A 23,808-nucleotide genomic window follows, 5' to 3' on the forward strand; every position below is an offset into this window, starting at 1 on the left:
GGAGATCGTAATTTCCGGAAACCGACTAACACCACCTCACAAATCTCATATTATTATTATTATTATATATAACCCACCATATCACCTCTCATTCTCTCAACAACAACAACATAATAATAATAATAATAATAATAATATGACGTTTTTATTATTAATCCTTTGGTGTCTAGCAATCATCCAACCATACACATGCAAACAAACCTACATTGTCCAAATGAAACACAAGACAACAACAACATCACACCTCACTCACCTCCAATCCCTCACATCCGCCACCCCACAAGCACTCTTGTACTCCTACACCACCGTTTACAACGGCTTCGCAGCCGTCTTAGACCCTCATCAAGCCCAAGCCCTACGTGACTCAGACTCTGTCCTCGGGGTATACGAGGACAAGGCTTACCACCTGCATACAACTCGGACTCCTGAGTTTCTAGGAATCCAAAAGGACTTGGGTTTCTTGTCACGTGATGATCAGTTTGATAATGTTGCTAGCAATGATGTGATCATTGGTGTGCTTGATATGGGCGTGTGGCCCGAACTCAAGAGCTTTGAGGATGACATGATGCCGGACGTGCCGGCTAGGTGGCGAGGCGAGTGTGAAGAAGATGAGGATTTTAAGGCGAGTGCGTGCAATAAGAAACTCATTGGTGCAAGGAGATTTTACAATGGGTTTCAGATGGCCGTGGCAAGCTCAGGTAAGTAACTGTTTATTTTTACCGACTAAATGTTACCATGTATGGCTATTAAACTGTTAGACCTTTTATTATATTTTCTTAACATTTTTTTATGTTAAAGAATTTAATTGGGAACCAGTTTTATTTGGGTTAACAAATCAGCATATCTATACATAGCATTAAATAATGTCATTTAATTTTTTGATTTCGTTTTTATTATTAAAAGCAGCTATTTTTTAATTTATATAAGCTTTTTATTAGTTTTAGTTACAAATTTGATAATCACTTTTCTACTACTTTTAGTTTTCTGAACTAAAATATGTAGAGTTATACTTTCTTACTTATTTAGTCATTTTTGCGATATATTAATACTTTTTAACCAATCCATTATATTTTTAAGCAAATAGTTACATTAATTCTTTATTCTATTTTTTTTCTTTTTTACATTTTCAACAAATTAGTTACCTTTTCTCCTTTCAAGTATGACCGTTTTAACTTTAAAGGAAAAACAAAAGTCATGTTTAGATGAAATGATTTTTAGATTTGTGTGCCTTTTACACGAATACACAATACTTTACATGTGTGTCACCACCACCCATATTCATTTTCATAAAAAAAATGTGACATGTTTTTGTGCTTTTTTATGTTTTGTCCGTATTAATTATTTTACTAAATATTATAGTATTTGAACATGTTTATTAGTTATGTTGTGCTAAAAGTTATTATTATTATTATTACTATTGAAATTTAATGATTTTGTATCTTGGAATTTAATATATATAAGTTGATTAAATTTTTTGTGCTTTAGTTATTCATTACTAAATCGTTGGTATAAACGTTAACTACTTTACATGTGATAAGCTTAATTAATTTAATTATAAGGTTATCTTTAATTAATCTTAATCTTGAAATATAACAAATATATATGCTACTCTTTGCGTTTGGAACCAGGGGCGGATCCAACGCATGACAACGGTGGGCCGATGCCCACCGTCCGGCTGCAGGAATGCCATGTTTATAGTTTGGGTAATCCGGGTAATTTGTGTTTACTCAGGTCGCTTGAACCGGACCGGGTACGTGGGAAGGTTGTTTTGTGTGATAGAGGGGTGAACCCGCGGGTTGAGAAGGGTATGGTGGCGGTAGGGAGAAATGTCGGTGACCAGATTAGAGAGTACTTGAAATCCGAGGCGAATCCGACGGCCGTGTTGAGTTTTGGTGGGACCGAGTTGGGTGTGAAGCCGTCGCCCGTGGTGGCGGCTTTTAGCTCGAGGGGACCTAATACGGTGACACCAGAGATATTGAAGCCTGATGTGATTGGGCCTGGTGTCAATATCTTGGCTGGATGGTCTGGTGTTGCTGGGCCCACCGGGTTAGAAGGTGACACCTGAAGAACTCGGTACAACATCCTGTCAGGTATATTTATATAATAATATATTATATTGTTTTTTAACTTTAAAGAATAATTTCATATATATTACGTGGGTACTAAATGCAATTGACAAAACATGCATGCAAGCTATATGAAACGTGGGTCTATGAGGAGGTGGGATTGAGGACGTATCAAAGAATCACCTTCGTTACTATCCGACTATAGTTTTCGTTAAGCGTGAGATACTTTCATCAGAAAGTGGACTCGTTACACGATTCAGAAAGTTATCCAGGATGCATAAAACCCAAAACCTACAATGAATGACTAGGTCAAATGGCCGGTCATCATAAAAAAGATGCCCCAATAGCACAAAGTTATGATGCACAAGAGTATGTAATACATGTAAAAAAACTTTGTTATTATCATAAATAAATGTGGATTAATCGAGGTGAGTATATACATTAATTAACACGCTAGACGTACCGCTGGGAAGGTACGAAAAAAAGCAACAGATGAGGATGGCATGCTCTGGAGAAGAATACATATGTTCATGCCCATATCCATCACATGTTTTTGTGCCAAGTTTTGTGACGGTGAAACTAAGCGGCAAGGACAAGTACAACGTGTGGAAAATGCAGATGTTATGTCTCTTAGAGAGTCATGACATGCTTCCCTTCATTAATCCACATGCACAAATTAGCAACACGACGAATGAGTGGAGAAGATCGGATGCACTAGTCAAAGGTTGGATTCTTGGTTCTCTATCTGAACAAACGCTCATGAAAGTTGTCGATACAAACACGGATTATAACAATGCTAAAGATATATGGGAGAAATTGAAGATTATCTATGATCCTCCTGATCCCATTCTTCAACAAGCAGCAACAGGTGCATATATATATATATATATTTATCATCACATATAATTTTTTTATTTTTATTATTATTATTTTTTCTGTCAACATTAAAAAGTTTACATCAAAACAGAAGGCAAACGAGCAACAAGTTGTGCTACGACCCCTTTAATTATTACTTGTCATGTTGTCAAATTCAGGTGAGAAACTTTTTAATGAATCATACATGCATCTTGATCTTGTCATGCATTATATGTTTAATCAGGTATGGATGAAGGAATAACAAGAGAAGCAACATCAATAATACTCGAGAATTCAATATCCGATGACACAAAATTAAACGCCGAAGCGAAGAAAGAAGAAGCGGATGAAAGAGCAAAAGTTCACCAAAGTTTATATGAAGCAACTCTAAGCCAAAGTTTTGGAAAGACTCATTCCATTTTGAAGGATGGAAAAGTAAAATTGACAGAAAAAATCACCATTAATGGCAACACGGCACTCCACGTGGCGGTTGGCACTACCAAGAACATGGAATTTATAGAGCAGATGCTAAATTTGGGAGCACAAGAGAACCCGCAATTGGACATGCATAATTCAGAAGGAAGCACACTACTTCATGTTGCTGCTATTGTTGGCAACCTGGATGCTGCTAAGATCTTGGTTGAAAAAAACCATGATTTGTTGTTTGCCAAGGACAACAGGGGCCACACGCCACTAGCCCGAGCCTTAACCAATATGCAAACCGACACATGCTTGTTTTTGTTAAACCGCACCAATACTCGTGATGTTCAGATGGGTACGTTGCTTGACGGTACTAGTGGTGATGAGCTTCTCGTTAATGCTATTTCTTCTAAAGATTACCGTAAGTAAACAACGTTTTATTTAATTTTATTTTTTTATCAAGGATAGTGTTGTCCATTTATTCTGTATAAATATATCTTGCAGATTCAGCATGGGTTTTGAGTAAGCATTATCGTAACTTGCATACGGATGCTGTGCTGATGGCTATAGCTCAAAACTTTCCACAGAAACTCAGCATTTGGGAAAGGGCATTTTATAAATTTTGCATTTTTTTATTTTTTTACCTTTTCAATTTATCACTGTTGATGAATTTCTTGGCCAATTTTCTTCTTGAAGTGGTTAGGGATTCCAAGTCCGAGGCGAAAATAGCTTTTAGCGCCTTCATATTCGGTGGATTCATGCCCTGCTTGCTGTGCGCGCATATAATGTATATATGTGTGAACCCTCGGGTGGGCAAAAGTAAAATTGCACTAATTTTGACGTTATTTTACTAATCTCGTGAAAATAACGTTAAAAGTGATGGAAGGTTAATCTGGCATCATGTGGTGGCATTGATAGCCGAAAGACAAGGGTACATGCACCAATCAGCCAGCGTCCCGATGATTGAGTGCTATGTGCCTTATGTCCAAGGCTTGATGCAAAACTACTATAGAGCCGGGGTCTCACCGGAAGCAGCCTCTCTATCCCCATGGGGTAGAGGTAAGGCTGTCTACATCTTACCCTCCTCAGACCCTACCATAGATTTGCTATTGGTGGGATATACTGAGTACGATGATGATGATGATATTCAGTGGATTTACCGCATTTTATTTTATCCCACGCATGCTTAACTGAATTAAGCCCAGTAAATCTTTCCAATTGGGAATGAAATATGTTCTTATCCTCGCGGGAGCATGGTTATTGAACGTTATTGGTAGGCGAAACACCTCATATATAGGAATATGCCGTTTATAAAAACCGGACTTCTAACAAACTTCCCATGTATCTTGTACAGGTTTCTTGTGGATTTCTATTTTCTCCTTAAAATCATCAAGATGTTACATAGGATGAGTCAGAGCTTACCGTCTTGCGCAGCTATCTCAGGGATTCATAAGCCTGTCCAACACATTATTAAGATTTTACGTACATAATATGAATAAAAACTTGTTTTAAAATTTTATATTAGCTTTTGTTACTTAAGACTTGTTTCTTTCGGTCTAATTGTTGTAGGAATGCAGTTCAAGTGTGTCGAAAAGGGAGCACAAATGCACCATGATGCTACCGACCTGCTAAAATCAATATGTAGTTTGATAAAAGATTCCAAAGACTCCACATCTCACCATTACTATTACACCAATCCGGTTCTTGAAGCCACAAGACAAAATGCATACGAGGTTGTAGTAACGATAGTATCATTTTTCTCCGACGCAATTTGGAGCGTTAATGAAGATGGCCACAACATTATTCAATACGCTGTTGTAAATCGTTCGGAAAAGGTTTACAACCTGCTATATCAAATGAGCGAACACAAGAATATTTATAGAACAATCAAAGACCCTTTTGGTAACAACCTCTTGCATTTGGCTGCAAGATTGGCACCTACCAACAAACTGAATCTTATATCGGACGCTGCTTTGCAAATACAACGCGAATTACAATGGTTTAAGGTTATAAGATTCTGATCCAATTGTAAAATTTATTAAGCATTAAGTTATTGATATATTGTAATATTCTTGTAGGAAGTTGAAGGATTTGTATGTCCTCTAAACATCATGCTCTCATGATATAGATGTATTGATTGAATATCTTGCAATTTGTCTTTCTAAGTTGAACATTGAGTTAATACATAATAATTAGCAACCTAACTATTAAACTGTCAAGTCAAGTATTCTATCAACATTAACTAATCAAAACAATTACACATCCTCTATCCTTGTTATGGCTTCCGTCATGTCGATTCTTCTATCATCCTCGCTTTCGGTACAATCAGCTCCAATGCGTAGAAGCTCTTCTATCTGCCCTCCACACTCCTTTGCACCCAATTCTAGTACCTCCGGGTCTATCAACTCACCTTCCCTGTTTTCATCAAGAGCCGACCGCACCCATTGAACCACATCCGTCCCACTCTCACCCTTTTGGCTATTTAGTATATACTGAGACGGATACTTGCCGGTAACCACCTCAAGGATGATGATTCCAAGACAATACACGTCTGTTTTTTGGGAAATTTGTTGGTAAAGTACAGCGTCCGGAGTTCTATATGCAAACAAGAATTCTGCGGTGGGTGTGTTATTGATCAAGGGGTGAAGTGCATAATCGGTAACAAGTGGTTCGTAGTCTTGTCCGATAAGCACATTGCAGGACTTTAAATTCCCATGAGGCAACTCATATGATGCAAGCTCCGAATGAAGATATCCCATCGCTCGGGCAACTCCTTTTATCGTCTTTAGTCGATTGGTCCAGCTTAACCCCCGGTCACCTACATATGGAATCACAACTAGTTAGGAAATTAAATTGGATAATATTTAGAAATGTTATTCAGCAAGCTAGAAAACGTGAAATTTAGAAAGCGTCCTGGCCAGGTTGGTGGTCCGGTGGCAAAGACAGGACCTGTTAAACACCTAAAGGTCTTTGGTTCAACTTTGGGGAAGTATGAAATTTGCATATAATGAATTGATACCATGCAAAACATTGTGTAGGCTGCCATTTGGGACAAATTCAGACACCAAAAACTTATCTTCTTTCCTAAAATGATATGCCAATGGAGTGAGTATATTTTGATGTTTAAGTTTCCCTAGCTTCTTCATTTCTGTATCAAACACATCTTTACTCATTTTATTCATCTCCTTCATCCTCTTCAACACAACCAACATACCATTCCCCAACGTCGCCTTAAAAGCGGACCCCAGGCCGCCATTTCCAAGAACCTCGGCTGAAGCCTTCATCAGGTCTTGTGAATCAAAAACACCCTTGTCTTCATTCACCATCACAACCTCACCCACGGGTTGGGACACGCGTTTAGGACTGTTCTTGCTCCTGCTCTTGTTAAACCCCGCGTACCCTTTTCGACTCGAACCGCTCTTCCTAGTCATGTTTGGAGTAATAGTAACCACAGCCTCATCCATTTGTTCTTTACATATTATTCTCACTTTTTCCTCTTTTCTTTTATCTTTAATAGATATGACCAATAACAACAAGGTCACAGAAATAGCTGCTATGATGAGTTTCTTGAACAAAATGGATTGCGAATCGGGCAAAGGGCATTCTTTCGACGCTTTCAACCCGCACAAATCCGGGTTGTTTTCGAAATCCTCTTTATCAAATCTATTCAAGGGTCCAGGAATAGGTCCAGAAAACTCATTGTTTTCCAAATGTAGCTCCTTGAGATACATTAACTCCGCAAGGGATTTTGGAATGGAGCCGGAGAATTTGTTATCCGAGAGCCAGAGTCTCTTTAAGGACGCGAAGGCCTGAAAATATCCATGCGGTATGGAACCCGAAAAGTGGTTTTTCGAGGCGTAAATGGCTTTTAAACAGGGAACAGAATTGAAAGATGGGATGGGGCCAATGAGAGAGTTGTTTTGGAGGCTGATGGCTTCAAGGTCTTCAAGAGGCGCGAACGCAGCGACATTGGGGCGGCCTTGGAGGCCCATGCTGGCTAGGTTGATGCTGCTAACCATGTCCCTAGTGCAGACGATTCCGATCCAGATGTTGTCGCGGTCGCAAGGGGAGGATGATTCTTTCCAGTTGGTTAAAGAATCAGAATTGGACAAAGAGTTTTTGAATTTTAAGAGGGCGTCGGAGGAGGAGTTTTGGGAGAGGGAATGGGAGGAGAGTAAGAGGAAGAGGAGGAGGCGGCCGACAACGGCCATGGCGGAAAACGGGTGGCCGTTTCCGGGATGATATGGCCGGTGGTCGGAGAGGAGGGATTTTGGATGGTGAAAAGTTGACGTTAATAATAATAATATTGGATATGGATTTGCATGGCATGCATGGCATATTCTCTTCCTTGATTTCTTGATTTCATGTGGTGGTTAATATCTCACACAATATTTTGAACTGTGTTTTTATATTATCTAAATATAACAACGTACATTCTAATATACAAACATATATAATTTATTATATGAACCATTTAAATGGTATAATAAGATAGAAAAAAAGAGGTTAGGGTTGATAGTATGTGAAGGAGAACGATAATTTATGAGGTTAGAAAGATGTTAGAAGAGGTAAATAAAAGGTTGAGCCAGATCTGCAACAAAAGAGTTCACGCAAAAGTTTTTTTAACGAAACGTATGCGAAAAAACAAACTCTCTGAAGAAGCTCGTGTCTGCGTCGCACAGAGAGACAGAAGAGCTTCCGTAAAGCATTATTTTAGAAAACAAGCACCGCCTTAATTTCTTCAATGAAACATGTGAAGACAGAATAACTTAATCCTATTTGTGATGATCATTATATTATTATGAACAATTGTTGTATTTTTCATATCATTTTGAGCGTTTCTATTAAAGATGTAATGGATCATAGGATAAAAACTCGGAAGGAGGGAGCAGTTGTAGCTTACTGAATGTATTATATTTTTTTCATATATAATGACAGGATCTAACAAGCTGAAAATAGTACCGATAACAAAAAACAATTTATGCTAGCAATAAATATGTATGGTACTATTGCATGGAAAAAAGATGGCATTATTCACATACATACATATATAATTGCTTAATTAGCTTGGTGGAACTAATACAAGAGTACTATATATCATAATCATAAATTCATAAGTAATATTAATCGAAGATGGAGGAAAATACAAAAGTGTTCATATTATATATGACGTCCAACTTCCCCCTTCCATAGACCATGCACGTCCCGCTTCCGATCAACAATCCTCAACGGTATACCCCATAGCAAACTTTGTTTCTTATGAAAAAGTTTTCTAACTCACACAAAGCATTTTTGGCGGCCATCACTTCCAATGATGAGCCGAAAAATTTTAAACAAGCTATGATGCAATGCAAAGGGAGATAAAAGCACTTGAAGAAAACGGCACTTGGACCATAGAAGAATTGCCGGATGGAAAAAGAACTATAGACTCAAAATGGGTCTATAAGATTAAGTACAAAGAAGATTGAAGACATATATATATATATGCTCCATCTCCATGCATATGAGCAACTTCAGAACCTAAAAATAATTCCCTTCAACTCCTACATAATTATATATATTAAAAGTTCCATAAGTAGCATGGATCATGTGAATAAACCCCATCATAATTAACCTGATCTTCTCCGTAATCAACCGCTAATGGCGCCTCAACCGGCATGAAGTAATCATCGAATCCCGGATATATTCCATAGTCCGGGATAGTGTTCATATTAATATTAATATTAACATTATCCTCCATGTAAAATGAGGATTCGTGTGTTGAAACATGAAAATCCATACTCTGGGACACATTGGGATCTTGGAACACGTGTGATGACGTGGATGCCGACGGTGACGCTGACGATGAGTTTGCGTAATACGAGTTTGCAAAGTGGGAAGCAACGGCTTGTATCTGGGACGGTTGGAGGTCGGTCCCACCAGGAATGTCGGGTGGTTGGTCAGGGAAGTTAAAGTTAGCATTGTTGCCACGTAGACAGTAGAGCGCGGCATCAAAGGCACGTGCCGCCTTTTCGGGGGAGTCATAGGAGCCTAACCAGATCCTTTCGCGGCTGTTGGGTAGCCTTATCTCGGAGACCCATTTGCCCCATTTCCTCTTGCGAACGCCTCGGTATTTCGCCTCGTCGGACTCATTAGAAGCAGTAGTAGGTCTCATGGTCATATGATGATTAGTGTAGTAATTAGTATTGTTGTGCTTGTGATGTTATGAGAGTACTCTGACCGGTATTTATAGGTTGAATAAATTGGCGGCTGGGATTAAATAATAAGATTAAACAAGTCAACTGATACGCGTTGATTTTGAATAAAAAGCATTCCAGAAAGCAAGTTATTTTGACAGTCAGTATCAATCAAACTATCAATTTATAATTAAAATTTAATTAAATATAAAGTGTTACGCGGCTCATCATTACTAAAAAAACCCACCACGTTTGTTTTTTGTCTACTACTACCATTTTTCACATGTAATATATAAAACTACTTCATTTATATGACATTTTATATAATATAGTAATATACTTTTCCATTTAAATCACATAAATATTAATTACTATCTACAAATATGTTATTCAATTTAAAATACAAAATATAATAATAACCTATATAAATATTTAATTATGATAATTGAAGGAAACAACCAAACTAACACTATATGGATATTTTTTTGGTACCAAAAGTGTGCATTCTATATGTAGTGGAAAGTGTTTGATGAATTCGTCAATGTCATATCTAATAGCTTCAATTATTTGAGTTAACTTTTATCGATAATTATCTTAAAATATCTTAAATTTTATATGAGGGGACGGAGTGGCTTGTAAAAACTCAGAATGAAACTTGCATTAGGTGAAAGAACAATTATATACTATTCAAATTTAAATAACATTTTCACACTAAAACATAGTGTTACACAATGAATCCTTTCCAATTCCTTGTCGGTTGCGGACGACCCGTCAAGTACCGAGGAGGAAAGTATTGAAACGAGTTAGTGTAATTTTGAATTGGTGTCAGTTTTACAAGTTAAATAATTAGTTTTATTTTTTTATTAATAAATTGTTGCATTTTAATAAAATAATTTTTTAAGTTATGAAAGGAAAAATTTGACGTAACGTTATTGAGACATGCAGGATTAAATTGAGAAAATGGAAAGGTTGTGCTTTGATGTGAATTTAGTTTATAATAAAGTAAAATATAATAATGCATCTTAGTTTATCAAATACTTATGATGTGAAATGCATGTGTTAAATAATCGAGTCATTCTCACACAAATTCATAAAATTTAACACGACATAATGGATAACGTCATAGATGACAATATTTGGATTGTTTTGTTGAATTCTAGTGTTTGAAATGGATTTAGGACTTTAGTAATGTGGTCCATCTCCTTCACTCTCTTATGCACAATGCATAAATATATATGCTTTCTTCAAAACAATAAATTCAAATGTTTATTGCTTATATTTAAAAAGACTTTTGAAGGGCTAAATCCTCATATACTTCAGTCTCGTACTATAAGACTATCCTCTATGGTGGGAGCTTCGAACCCCCTCACAACGCCACGTAAGCACCGGAGGCATTGAAGCACCACCCCAAAGATGTCCCGCTATGGTTTAATGCCCCAAAGGCGCCCATTATATATACATATACATATGTATGTATGTGTGTGTGAGAGATAGAGATAGAGGCCCACCTTTTCCTCTCTTTCGCGCTCGGCCTTCCAACCACCGGCAGCACCGGCGCCCCACCACCAAGGGCGCCCCTTGGTGGTGTTGAGCGCCCAACGACGTCCGCCTTCAGCCTGGAAGCCGCCCCATAGCGAGGGGTCTAAGAAAAAAGAATGTAGCCAAGAGTGCCTGCAAATATATGTAGAAAGTTGTCATCTGGTCATGTCCTGGTTCTTTGGTTCTTTTAAGAACCAGGACATGACCAGAGGACAACTTTCTACATACATCTACGGCGTGTGATGACAAGTTTACTGGTTAGAAAAGCTACGCACACTTAAAGAACTAAAGCCAACCCATGTATAAAGAGTATATATACTCTTGCCAACCTCGAATTTACTCATGTGTGTATCAGTTCCAACCGAAATGAACAAATTAAATTCCAGGATCGATAATTAAACACCAAACTCAGTTTGACTCTTGATGAACCCTAACTCGGTTACATCTACTTCACCCTAGATGAACCCTAACTCGGTTACATCTCGTGTGTATCTAGATGAACCCTAACTTGGTTGCACCTCACACCCACAATCTATAATGTCTAACCATAACATGTTTATATAGGACTAACCTAACTTGCTATCAAAGACATTACCTATTATAATTACAATACAATTAGGAAACACAACCAACTATGACTGGCTTGTCAACATTGGTCCCTCAAGTTCACCGACTTGTGACTTGGAGTCCGAAATTACTTCCAACACAAATGCCATCCGTAACGAAAAAATGACATCCGAAACGAACAAATGACCATCGAAACGAACAAATGGCATCCGAAACGAACTAATCCCATCCGAAACGAACAAATACATTTGTACACGGTCTCAAGCGTTACCATGATAGATGACATCGAAATCACCAATATCGTAAAGAATGACCAAGTGTATTATTCTAGTGGTTGGGACCATTTTGGATTTGGATAGGACTATAGGAGTCATTTTTTTTATTTATTATTATTTTCTTTTTTTACATTTCTATTGAATTCTATCAGGATATTACAGTTTGAAGTTCCTGTCATGTTTAAGGACGAAGATCGTCCTTCAAGTTCCTTAATAAACTCACATGCTTTAATTCCATAAAAGAAAAAAAGAGCATTGTACATTTTTTACAACATTGATAGGCATAGGCTTATAGCAATATATAAATAATTATAATAAATAAAAAGGTCAAGACTTTTAACATTGATAGGTACAGGCATGATGTGATACCAACACAAAGTATATTGAGAGGAGATGGTGCAAATCGTTAGTGTAATCTTGTGTAAGTGCGGAGACCTAGCTGTCGTACTTACAAACACAGGAGGTTATTGAGTTAGTTTTCCTCCTATTCTTGTCTAACAAGTAATTGTATGGTTATAAATAGAGGTTATTTGTAATCAAGTAATCACACCAACTTATCAATCAATACAATAAAGGTTTAGACTTGAAATCTTATTTTCTTCGATTGGTATCAAGAGCTTTACGGTTAAGGTTCTAAAATCGTCGGCGAGGATTACCGATCAAGAAGATCCGACAAGTAAGGACGGTGAAACACCGCAAGAGCTTGTGACGGCAGTGATCGGAGATCAAGAGTCAGCGGCAAAGAACAAGATTCCGGTGACCGTTGTGTTAGATTCCGGCGACCGGTTTGTAGTCTCTCATCGGTGAGAAATTATTGCGGTTCGCGTCAATCTCCGACGAACACAAAATATTCGGAAGGTTTCAAGAAACCTGTTTCTTGAACGTGAAGACGGTGAACAACCCTGGTTACGACGGAAGTGCTTTCGTAGTCGGCAAAACAAGAATAATATTCTTAGAATATTGGCTTTATCTTGAACAAACACCATCGATCGGTAGAGTTTTGAGGTCGGCGGAAAGCAAAAGTGGTTCTGTAGGGTATTTTAATTGATTAATTGGTGGTAAGGATTTTATAATTGGTTTATAAATAACTCTTTTAATTTAGGCCACAAAAGACACAAGGTAAAAAGTTTATACTTCTTTAAGGTTCCCTTTGCTCATCGATTGATTACGAAGTTTTTCAACGATCAAGATTTTGATTCAACAAGACCGAGTCCAGATTTGAATTAAAATACCATAGATCAAAGAAAAGATGGGTGACCAACCAAATAATCAAGTCATAGGGCCAAGTAATCAAGTCGGTTTTCCCAAAGAACCGAGTTCTCTCTCGATTCAGTTTCCGATTCTTACGTCCACTAATTATATGATTTGGACGGTAAAAATCAAGGCCATCTTCAAGGTTCAAGGGTTGTTGGAGGCTATCGAACCAAGAACGGGAACGGTGGTTGACCCGAAGATGGATGGGTTGGCGATTGTGTATCTCTATCAAGCTATGCCGAAGGCTTTGGTGATGCAAGTGGCTCACCTTTCCACCGCTAAAGAGATATGGGATGCACTTAAGACTCGTTTCGTTGGGGTTGATAGGGTTCGAGAAGCACGTATCGAGTCTCTTCAACATGAGTTCGATGTACTCAAGATGAAAGAAACAGATACGATTGATGACTTCTCGACCAAGATTAGGCAAATAGCTTCCAAAGCAAGCAATCTTGGTGAACCGTTTGAAGAAAAGACCCTTGTGAGAAAGCTTTTGAAGTCCGTTCCTAGAAAGAGGTATATAGCGATTGTTGCTACTATTGAACAGTTTGCCGATATAAAGACCATGACGTTCCATGAAGCCGTTGGACGCCTAAAAGCGTTTGAGGAACGATCTGGAGATGAAGACAAACCCGTGTCCGGTAAGCAAGAACAACTCCTATATACATATGAAGAATGGAAAGCTAAAAGCAATCAAGAAAGGCGTCATGGGAAAGGCAAGATGGGAACTGAATCAAGTCAAAAAAACAATGGAAAGGGTAAGGTTGTGGATCGGGAAAAGAAAGAACCCCAAGTGAAGAAGGATCGGTCAAAGATTAAATGTTATCGGTGTGATGAACTAGGGCACTTTGCCACGTCATGTCCTAACCGAAACATGGAGAAGAACGATCAAAGTAACCTCGCTCAAGATGGCGGACCGGTTCTAAACATGATGACGGGAGCTCGGAGTAAGGAAGATGTCGTTTTTCTAAAACAAGGCCGGGTTGATCCAAAGCAATATGCTTCAACCCCATGTGATAAAAACACATGGATTCTTGATAACGGGGCGAGTAATCACATGACGGGAAATCCGGAATGGTTTTCCAACATCGATCGTAACAAGACCGGTAAAGTAAGTTTCGGTGATGGTTCGTGTGTCGAAATCGAAGGTCGGGGCACGATAGTAGTAGAAGGTCAAAGGGGAGAACAACGAGCCTTGAGTGACGTTTATTTTATTCCATCTCTCAAAAATAATATTATAAGTCTCGGGCAATTAGACGAAGGTGGATGCAAGATTGTGATCCAAGACGGTATCTTATGGATATTCGAACAAGATGGAAGACTTCTAATCAAGGTACCGCGTTCCTTTAACCGGGTTTATAAAATTAATTTAAAGGTTGTTTCTCCGGTTTGCTTACAAGTCAATTTGCATAATGTTGCATGGATATGGCACGCTCGATTGGGGCATTTGAATTTCGATGCCCTTCGGGGTCTCTCAAAACTCGCGGATGGACACCCGATGCAAATTTGTGATGCATGTATGCTAGGCAAACAAACAAGATCGGATATCCCGAAAGAATCTAATTATCGTGCAAAGTTACCGCTCGAGCTCATTTATGCCGATGTTTGTGGCGCGATTACTCCCGAGACACATGGTGGCAACCGATACTTTTTACTTGTTGTTGACGATTACACCCGCTATATGTGGGTTTTCACGATAAAGACGAAAGACCAAGTTGCGGGCTTACTCATTGATTTTGTGAAAAGGGTGGAAAATGAAACGGGCAAGAAACTCAAAACCATACGAACCGACAATGGGGGTGAGTTTACATCCCATGTGTTGGAAGATTACTTATCAAGTATAGGTGTGGCACATCAGTTTACGGCCCCGTACACCCCACACCAAAACGGAGTGGTTGAAAGAAGAAACCGAACCATACTTGGTACGACTCGAAGTTTGTTAAAGGCGATGTCACTACCACAAGATCAATGGGGAGAAGCGGTTCATCACTCGGTTTATTTATTAAACCGGTCACCAACAAAATCGTTGAAGGATTCGACTCCGTACGAGCATTTAAAAGGAAGAAAACCGAACCTTTCACACGTTAAAGTGTTCAGATGCACGGGGTATGTCAAAGTCCTTGGTACCCGGTCAAAAGAAGTTGGACGACCGAAGCATTGTGATGATTCACTTAGGTACTCAACCTAGAACAAAAGCCTACCGTATGTTTGATCCGATCAAAAGGCGAGTACATGTTACGCGGGATATCAAGTTTGACGAGTGTAACAGGTACGCGTGGGCTGATCTTGACAAACAAGAGGGCGAAAAGGGTCCCAAATGAACCGAGTTTATTTTCAGGTGCGACATTGAACCCGAACCGGAACAAGTGACATCCGGGTCCGTAGATCGACATGATACCGGTGAGTTGGTTCGTATCAGAAACGGAAGTGAGTCATCAAGTTCAGAAGGTGGCAGCCCACCCGCAAGCCCGACTAGGCCGAACACTAGCCTAAACGAAGAACCGTTACAAGTTATCCAGCCGCATCGAACTACTCGAAAGACGGTTTTACCCAAGAAATTTAGCGACTTTCTGGTTGAAGGTATACCGACACCCGCCGCGCAAGACCCGACAACGGACGAGGTAAATCTCCTATTATTATTCGATGATGAACCGGTAAATTTTCGAGAAGCGAATAATGAAAAGCAATGGAAGCGGAGATCGAGTCGATTGAAAGAAACAAGACATGGCGGTTAGTCGAAGCACCACCCAAAGTAAAACCGATAGGTTTAAAGTGGGTCTATAAAATCAAAAGAGATGAAGTCGGGAAAATAACCAAGTACAAGGCCCGACTCGTAGCTAAGGGGTATGTTCAAAAATATGGGATCGATTTTGAAGAGGTGTTCGCACAAGTGGCGAGAATCGAAACCGTTAGACTTTTACTCGCGTTAGCAGCAAACCGAAGTTGGGAAGTGCATCACTTAGATGTGAAATCCGCGTTTCTTCATGGGGATTTAAAAGAAGAGGTGTACGTGTTCCAACCGGATGGGTTCGTTAAGAAAGGTGAAGAAAGAAAAGTGTACAAGTTGGCTAAAGCGTTATACGGTCTACGCCAAGCTCCAAGGGCGTGGAATACTAAAGTAGACGGGTCGTTAAAAGATCTCGGTTTCACTCGATGTAAACAAGAACAAGCGGTTTACAAACGGTGTTTCGGTCAAAGGCTACTACTCGTTGGAGTTTACGTTGATGATTTGATAGTCACGGGTACAAGTGTGCAAGAAATTGCAAATTTCAAACGACAAATGGAGTCAAGGTGCGAGATGAGTGACCTCGGGTTGTTGCATTACTATCTCGGTATCGAAGTGAAGCAAAGCGATCGTGGGATAACATTAAAGCAAAGTGGTTATGCAACGAAGATCCTAAAAGAAGCAAGTCTTTGGGAGTGCAACTCGACTCAATTTCCTATGGAACCGGGCTTAAAATTGTCTAAAGAAGATGAGAATCCGAAGGTAGATCCGACCAGTTATAGAAAGATAATCGGAAGCTTGCGGTATTTAACTCATACGAGACCCGATTTGAGCTACTCGGTTGGTTATGCAAGTCGGTTCATGCAATCACCAACTCAAGCTCATGCTCAAGCGGTTAAATATATTCTCCGATATCTAAGAGGTACACTAGACTTTGGTATTACTTACTCGAGAGGCGGAAAAAATATGTTGCACGGGTATAGTGATAGTAGTCATGCGGTGGATATGGATGATGGTCGGAGCACCTCAGGTTTGATTTTCTACTATGGTACATCACCGATATCATGGGTTTCTCAGAAACAAGGAACGGTGGCGTTATCATCATGTGAGGTTGAATTTATGGCAGCTACATCGGCTGCATGTCAAGCCTTATGGCTTCGAGGTTTGTTGTCAGAGATGACCGGAGAAAAGGAGGAGATCGTGACGTTGAAGGTGGATAATTCATCGGCTATTGCCTTGATGAAGAACCCGGTTTTTCACGGGAGAAGCAAGCATATCAACACACGGTACCATTTCATTCGGGAGTGCATCGAGAGAGAACAAATCAAGGTGGAGCATGTCAGTGGAGATTTACAAAGAGCAGACATCCTTACAAAAGCGTTGCCACGGTTGAAGTTTAACGAGATGCGAAGCTTCATCGGTGTCACAAGATTAGGGGGGTGATTGTTAGTATAATATTGCGTAAGTGCGGGTACCTAGTTGTCGTACTTACAAACCTAGGGGGTTATTGAGTTAGTTTTCCTCATATTTTTGTCCAACAAGTAATTGTATGGTTATAAATATGGATTATTTGTAATCAAGTATTCACACCAACTTATCAATCAATACAATAAATGTTTAGACTTGAAATCTTATTGTCTTCACAAACTGTTTGTAATCTTATTGTTTTAACTTCATTTAGACGTGTCATTAATATAACAAAAGCTTTAATAAAGAATAGAGTTTGTAAGGAACAAAATAATAATAATAATTATAGTGGCCCACAAACATTGACTAAACTTAACTCACATGTTTAGACTTCATATAAAAAAACACATACAAAAATAATGGTCAACCAAAGTGTTTGTATTAATATTAATATAAAGAACGAATGTCAACACACTGCAAGTACGCGATTCCTACACTTGCTTTGCTTTGTATTACACACACTTCCATCTTTTTCTTCTTTCAAAAAACAATCACTTATATACCTACTCCATCTACCTATTCTATGTATACACACACAACTATATATACATATGCATTACATGACATATGATTAGTTGAAAGATGCAGCCGAGTTATGATCATCATACGCCGCCCGCCATGTATCAGTCCCGCTGGACCCTTGATTAGGCACCGCTACGTTACCTAAATCACCATCCAACCTCATCTTCTGTACTTCCGAATACGACAAAATCTTTATGCTTTGCACACAGCTCACAAACTCCCTGTAAAATCCCAAACCATCAGTTTTAACAACACAAACATATATATACATATGTTAAATATGTTTACTACTTACTCCCATGGGTCGTCACCAACTAACAATATGTCATTCTCGTGATCAACATAAACAAGTTTCCACTGTGCGTCTTCTAGTTCACCTTCGATACCAAACATCCGAGCCAGATCATGCCTCAGCTCTTCATACCCCTTGTAGCGTGTCACGTCAATCGTTCTTCCCACCGACCCGCGTTTTTGGACCTATATATAAATAATAATATAATTATGTACTGTTTTATATTCAAACATGTGTTATAAAATATAGTGAACTGCGGTTTTCGTCCCTGTGGTTTGTCCAAATCTGCAGTTTTAGTCCAATAGTTTCAAATTTGCGATTTTCGTCCATGTGGTTTCATTTCACTTGCAATTAAACCCAAGTTCATTAACCCCATTAAGCCTGGTCATTAAACCCATCAGCGTGCCCTACACGTGAGGGGGCATTTTTGTCATTTTTCTCCCCAAATAAACCCAGTCGTAATTCGCAAGCCCCCTCACATGGGGGGCTGGGGTGTATTTGGGGAAAAAGGACAAAACTGCCCCTCACGTGAAGGGTACGCTGAAGGGTTTAATGACCAGACTTAACGGGGTTAATGAATTCGGATTTAATTGCAGGTGAAACGAAACCACAGGGACGAAATCGCAAATTTGAAACAACTGGACTAAAAACAGAGATTTGGACAAACCACAGGGACGAAAACCGCAGTTTACTCTATAAAATATTAAAATATATGTTACCTTTGTGTATGTTCTCACACGCTGCTGCTGTTGAATCTGATTATTATTATTATTATTCCACAGCCCATTTCCTATACTACTAGTATCTTTTGCAATATTTTCATTTGGTTTGAAACTAGACATATCCGGCATCCCAAATGACGGTGGACTTATGTCAGCAGCAGCTGACAGCTCCGTCTCAATATCTCTAGACACGCCATTAACATAACTTGAGATCATGTTATGCGAATCAAAACCCCTTGACAATAAAGCGTCAGGTGGCAGGCTATCCATATTAGCTCCAAACGAGAGATCACTCCTAGTTTGCGAGTGAACAGCTACATCGCCCAAGTTCGGGATGTTGTAATTGTGTGCATCCAAACAGTAAGATGTCACGGATGTCGTAGGTTCAGTAGCACTAGCAACGGCTTTGTCTTTACTTTGATCCGGTAGTTTCAAGTTATGTAACTCATGTTTGACTTTTATATCAGATGGACTTTGACCGTGAAGTTCGTGAAGATATTTAGAAGGCGTGAAATCATCACCTAGGAAAGACGGTCCTTGTTGGTTCTTGTTACGGAAATTTGATACGGTTAGTTGACAGTTATTTGTGGACGGAGACGTGGAACACGAGGGGAGGTCACCATCACCAGGAGGATGAACTCGTAGTGGTTTGTATTGACTCTGTTGTTGTTGTTGTTGGTTTGATTGCATGAGTGTTGATGTCGACAAGCTGCTGTTACTGCTAAATAGCTGTTGTTTCAGTTGCTGGATTCCCTGTTGCTGTAGAGGCTCTACTGGCGAGAATAGATGCTGCTGCTGTTGCTGCAAGTTTTGCAGGATCTGCAGTGTTTGCTGTTGCTGTTGTAGCATATGTGATGGTGATTGTAGCAACTGCGTTTGTAGTTGTTGTTGATGCTGTTGTTGTTGATGATGTTGTTGTAGCAAGTGTGACGGTGATTGTTGCAACTGCGTTTGTTGTCGTTGATGTTGATGTTGTTGTTGTTGTTGATATTGTTGTTGTTGTTGTTGTTGTTGTTCCATTTGATGATGCGAGATGGATGGCGGCTGCTGCAATGAAGTCCGATTGGCTAAACCGCTAATTTGCTGGTGAGGTTGTGATATTTGTGGTGATAGTGATTTCGGTTGTTGCTGTAGCTGATTGTATGCATAACTTTGCTGTTGATGAAACAATTGTTGTTGGTTTTGTTTGTTGGAGTGTGATAGGTTAGGGTTATGAGGGGATTGAAAGCTTAATAGCTTCGAGGGATCTTCGAAGCTTAAGGAAGTAATGGCAGCTGGTTGTATATTAGACGTATGCTGATTCTGCTGTTGTTGCTGTTGCTGCATGCTCATCCATTGGACCAAATTCAACCCGGGAAAGATTGAGCCAGACCCGTCTTTCATGCCCATATCGTCAAGCCACGACATAGGCATGGTCATCCCTCTTTTATAAGCATTCTCGATTTCCGTATCAATGTCTGTCAAGCGTACGGGAGAAACATTTTAGTTTTTTTTTTAATTACTTTTTTCGTTGTTTATTTATTTATTTATTTTTTTGAGTTTTGATTTTTTTATTAATATATTAACATTTACCTGTTTGTTGATGGTACTTTTGTCTGAAAAATGGAGGCGGACACATATAAAACGGAGTCACAACGGGCTCAATTTCCCATATTGAAACACGACTCGGCCGCTCACCAGCAGCTGACTCATCCCATCCCACCTGAAGACTACGCCATTGTGAATTCTTCCACCTGACAGGATCCAAATCACTGATACCGGTTACAGTTCCCATGTATCTACGCACCCCTGACTCTTCGGTCTCAAACATCATTCGGAAGCGCATGCCCAATGAAACTTGACAATACATTGCCTTGTTGTACTTGGCTAGCGGTACCACAAACTCAGCAGGACTCGCCCTGACAAATTTATTTGCTATTAATATAATCACTATTGCTAAACGTAAAAACATTCTAGAATATTATATATATGTATTACCTAGGGTTGTAATAAATTGTGAAGGGGCTGTTATTTGCAGCAGCATGAGCCGCAGCAGCGAGGATTCCAATATGCATGCTGTCACTGGATATAACTGATGACGACAGAGCAGACTGCTGTCTATTAGCACGTCTAACTCCCAACAGAAGCTGTGATTTCTCGTCTCTATAAATCATTAGTTGATTAGGTGACAACTAAACAAAAAAAATGAAAATATAATAAAAATAATAGCAGCCACACCTTACGAAAAGGACACCGTCGCCAGCAAGAAGCCTTTTAGAGCTCACAAAAACACTCCATCCCGTGGTCAGTAGATGCCTCTTCGGCTGCCCTAAAATCAAGATAACCAAATTACTAGGGCTGTAAACGAACCAACGTTCAGCGAACAATTCGTGAACCGTTCAGCAGGAAGTTCGTTTATGTTTGCTCGTTTAATAAATAAACGAACATGAACAAGAATTTTGTTCGATTAGTTAAACAAACGAACATGTTCAATTGTGTTCATGAATGTTCGTTCATGCTCGTTTGTATATGTTGTTCATGAAAGTTTTTTGTACATTTATTTATTTTATCTATGTACCATATTCTCACATTGTTTTTGCATTGTTCCCATTTCCCTTCTCATTATTCACATTGATGAATACATTGATCTCAATTTCTATGCTCTGCCGATTTTATTTTAGTTCATGAACTGTTCGCGAACACATTCATTTCGTTAATGAACGAACACAAACATAAAATCTCGTTCAGTAAGTGTTCATGAACCATTCGTGAACACATTATTTCCTTAACAAACAAACATGAACAAGGCCTTGCTTGTGTTTGTTCGGTTCGTATGCAAGCCTACAAATTATTACTTATGAAACACAGTAATATGTATGCTAAGGTTTTGGAATTGAAGAAACCTCGATATATATGTCTGAAAGTCCACGACTGGTCATGCAAATCTCTAGCTGCCAACTCCTGAGCTGGAGGTTGCATTGAGAAATCCTACAAATTAAACATGTATTTTTTTTTGGTGAAACAAAAGCACATAATAATAATAATTATATCTATGCAGTAAGCCTTGGGCATACCAGAGGCGGGAATATCTTTTCAGCGGCTCGACGAGGAACAGAGAATCCACCGTGGGTGCTGGTGTCACTAGCTGTAAGAGTTTTGCAGAAGAACTCACCGGGCTGCTTGTTTTGTTTAAGACCTATATCAGATATAAGTAACGCTTCCTGGTCATACTGCAACCACAAACATGTTTAATAAAATAAATAAAAATAAAAATAAAATAAAAAACACCTAAACTGAAACATCCACCTGATGTAACGTATGCAGTCGATATCGCCTAATATATCAGTGATATATCGGTTATCGGTCCCTTGGTAAAATATTGGTCAAAATATCAGTACCGATAATATCAGTGATATTGACCAATATATCACCAATAATCCCAATATCAGTGTTTTAAGTCTTAATCAGTTCCTACTTGCTACGATTGTTAGTGTTCTTTGCAAGTTGCAAAAGATTAATTTGTTAACGGTAGGAGAGTATGTATACTGAATAATTAGTGTTAAATTGCTATATATATGAATTTTACATAATATTAAAAATTGCCGATATTTTTGTGGATTAACTAGTGCTTAGGATGTAAGTTACTTACTTTATTAACAGGTTGAAGAGTCATCTGCGCATACACCTCATCGGTTTCGGAATCAGCCTGAAACAATCAAAAGAGTGAAAGTGAGTGACACGTATATATTGTGTAATGTGACAAGTTGATATACATACATGTAATGTGACATTATGAAGCAGGCAGATGAGTTTAGAGGGAAGATTGGGATAGCCCGGTATGTTATGTGTATCCTTGTGCATAGATGCTGCAACCTGCTCGCTGTGGCCTTGCGGGAAGTAGACGACGAGACTGCCAACAGGAGGCAATGAGACCAACGGGCCGGCACACGCGTGCCATAACTCTGAATTCAATAGTTTCCTTGCACCTGAGAATAATCAGACACCTAACTTAACTTAGCTTCTTCTAGTTAAAGCTTGAAAACTAATTAAGTTGTAATTAGGATTGGTAACAATAAAATTATTAGCACAATATATGATCTTGACTATATGCCTAATGAATGATCTTGACAAAAAAAAAAAAGATTTAATATTTGTATGATTATTTATTTTCATTTGAGAAATTGTATGAATCAGTGTAAAGATCCAAACTTTAGTTGTTGGGCTAACAAAAAAAAGATCTTTTTGTTGTTGTGTTTTCTTTTACTACTGAAAAGCTATGAACAACATTAAAAAAAAAAAGATTGATTGATTGAATGATACCTTCTGCTGCTGCTGAAGTGGGTTTAAAGGGAGCTTTCATTGTCTGTGTGTGTGTGTTTGAAAGAATAATTAAGGAATGAGCAAAGTCTTCATGACATGATGATGATAGAGAGTGAAGACCACCGGAATACAGGGGAAAGAAAAGACGGTGCAGGATATAATAATATTAATAATGATAATCAAACCCCCATCTTTGCTTGGTTTCTTTCTTTCTTTCTTTCTTTATATTAGTATTATACCAGCAACAGCACTATTCATAATTATCACCACATTTTTTATGTTCTTAACGTGCAATAAAACTTGTTCAGTTTAAATATCCTGTTAGTAAACATTAACATACCGATATACTCACCTAGTAATGAAACACCAAATCTAAAGTCATACAATCCATTTAATTAATTAAAGAGAATCATTAAAGTTGTAGTATTCTTATGGTGTGACATGATCCAATTATTATTAATTACAACATTATTATTATTATTATTATTATTATTATTATTATTTTCTCTTACTTGATCTCATGCCCATGGTTAGACATGTACAAATTGGTTTAGAAACCCAAACATATCTCGGTTGATCAATTTTAATCAAAACCCATTTTGAGGCAAGAGTGTTCAACATAGTGACCGAGG

The 23,808-nt window shown here is 38.7% G+C and overlaps 1 protein-coding gene and 3 pseudogenes across 1 annotated transcript; 1 reads left to right on the plus strand and 3 right to left on the minus strand.

Moving 5' to 3' along the window:
• The first annotated feature begins 214 nt into the window (after positions 1–214).
• Positions 215–2,065, plus strand: LOC143587066 (subtilisin-like protease SBT1.8 pseudogene; annotated as a pseudogene).
• Positions 2,066–5,475: 3,410 nt separating this feature from the next.
• On the minus strand, positions 5,476–7,663 carry LOC143587067 (pollen receptor-like kinase 3 pseudogene; annotated as a pseudogene).
• Positions 7,664–8,842: 1,179 nt separating this feature from the next.
• LOC143587065 (ethylene-responsive transcription factor ERF017 pseudogene) lies at positions 8,843–9,548 on the minus strand (annotated as a pseudogene).
• An 8,146-nt stretch (positions 9,549–17,694) lies between these two features.
• On the minus strand, positions 17,695–23,313 carry LOC143587056 (auxin response factor 19-like). Its single transcript, XM_077068451.1, has 11 exons — positions 23,177–23,313; positions 22,634–22,842; positions 22,506–22,562; positions 21,931–22,086; positions 21,760–21,844; positions 21,095–21,185; positions 20,855–21,019; positions 20,450–20,775; positions 18,875–20,334; positions 18,159–18,340; positions 17,695–18,084 (listed from the first exon to the last, which is right to left on the minus strand). Exons 1-11 carry the CDS (start codon positions 23,214–23,216, stop codon positions 17,913–17,915), a joined length of 2,943 nt encoding a protein of 980 aa, XP_076924566.1. The 5' UTR covers positions 23,217–23,313; the 3' UTR covers positions 17,695–17,912.
• Positions 23,314–23,808: the final 495 nt, after the last annotated feature.

This window comes from Bidens hawaiensis, unplaced genomic scaffold (genome assembly GCF_021521415.1).
Source record: "Bidens hawaiensis isolate Kalapana, Puna unplaced genomic scaffold, B.hawaiensis_p1.1 tig00035113_1, whole genome shotgun sequence".
NCBI classification, from domain to species: Eukaryota; Viridiplantae; Streptophyta; class Magnoliopsida; order Asterales; family Asteraceae; genus Bidens; species Bidens hawaiensis.

Coding starts and splice junctions, on each gene's coding strand:
- LOC143587056 (XM_077068451.1), bottom strand. CDS start 23,216: ATGAAAGCTCCCTTTAAACCCACTTCAGCAGCAGCAGAAG. Junction 21,186..21,759: donor TTTCAGACATATATATCGAG/GTTTCTTCAATT, acceptor TCTTGATTTTAG/GGCAGCCGAAGAGGCATCTA. Junction 20,335..20,449: donor AAAGTACCATCAACAAACAG/GTAAATGTTAAT, acceptor TACGCTTGACAG/ACATTGATACGGAAATCGAG.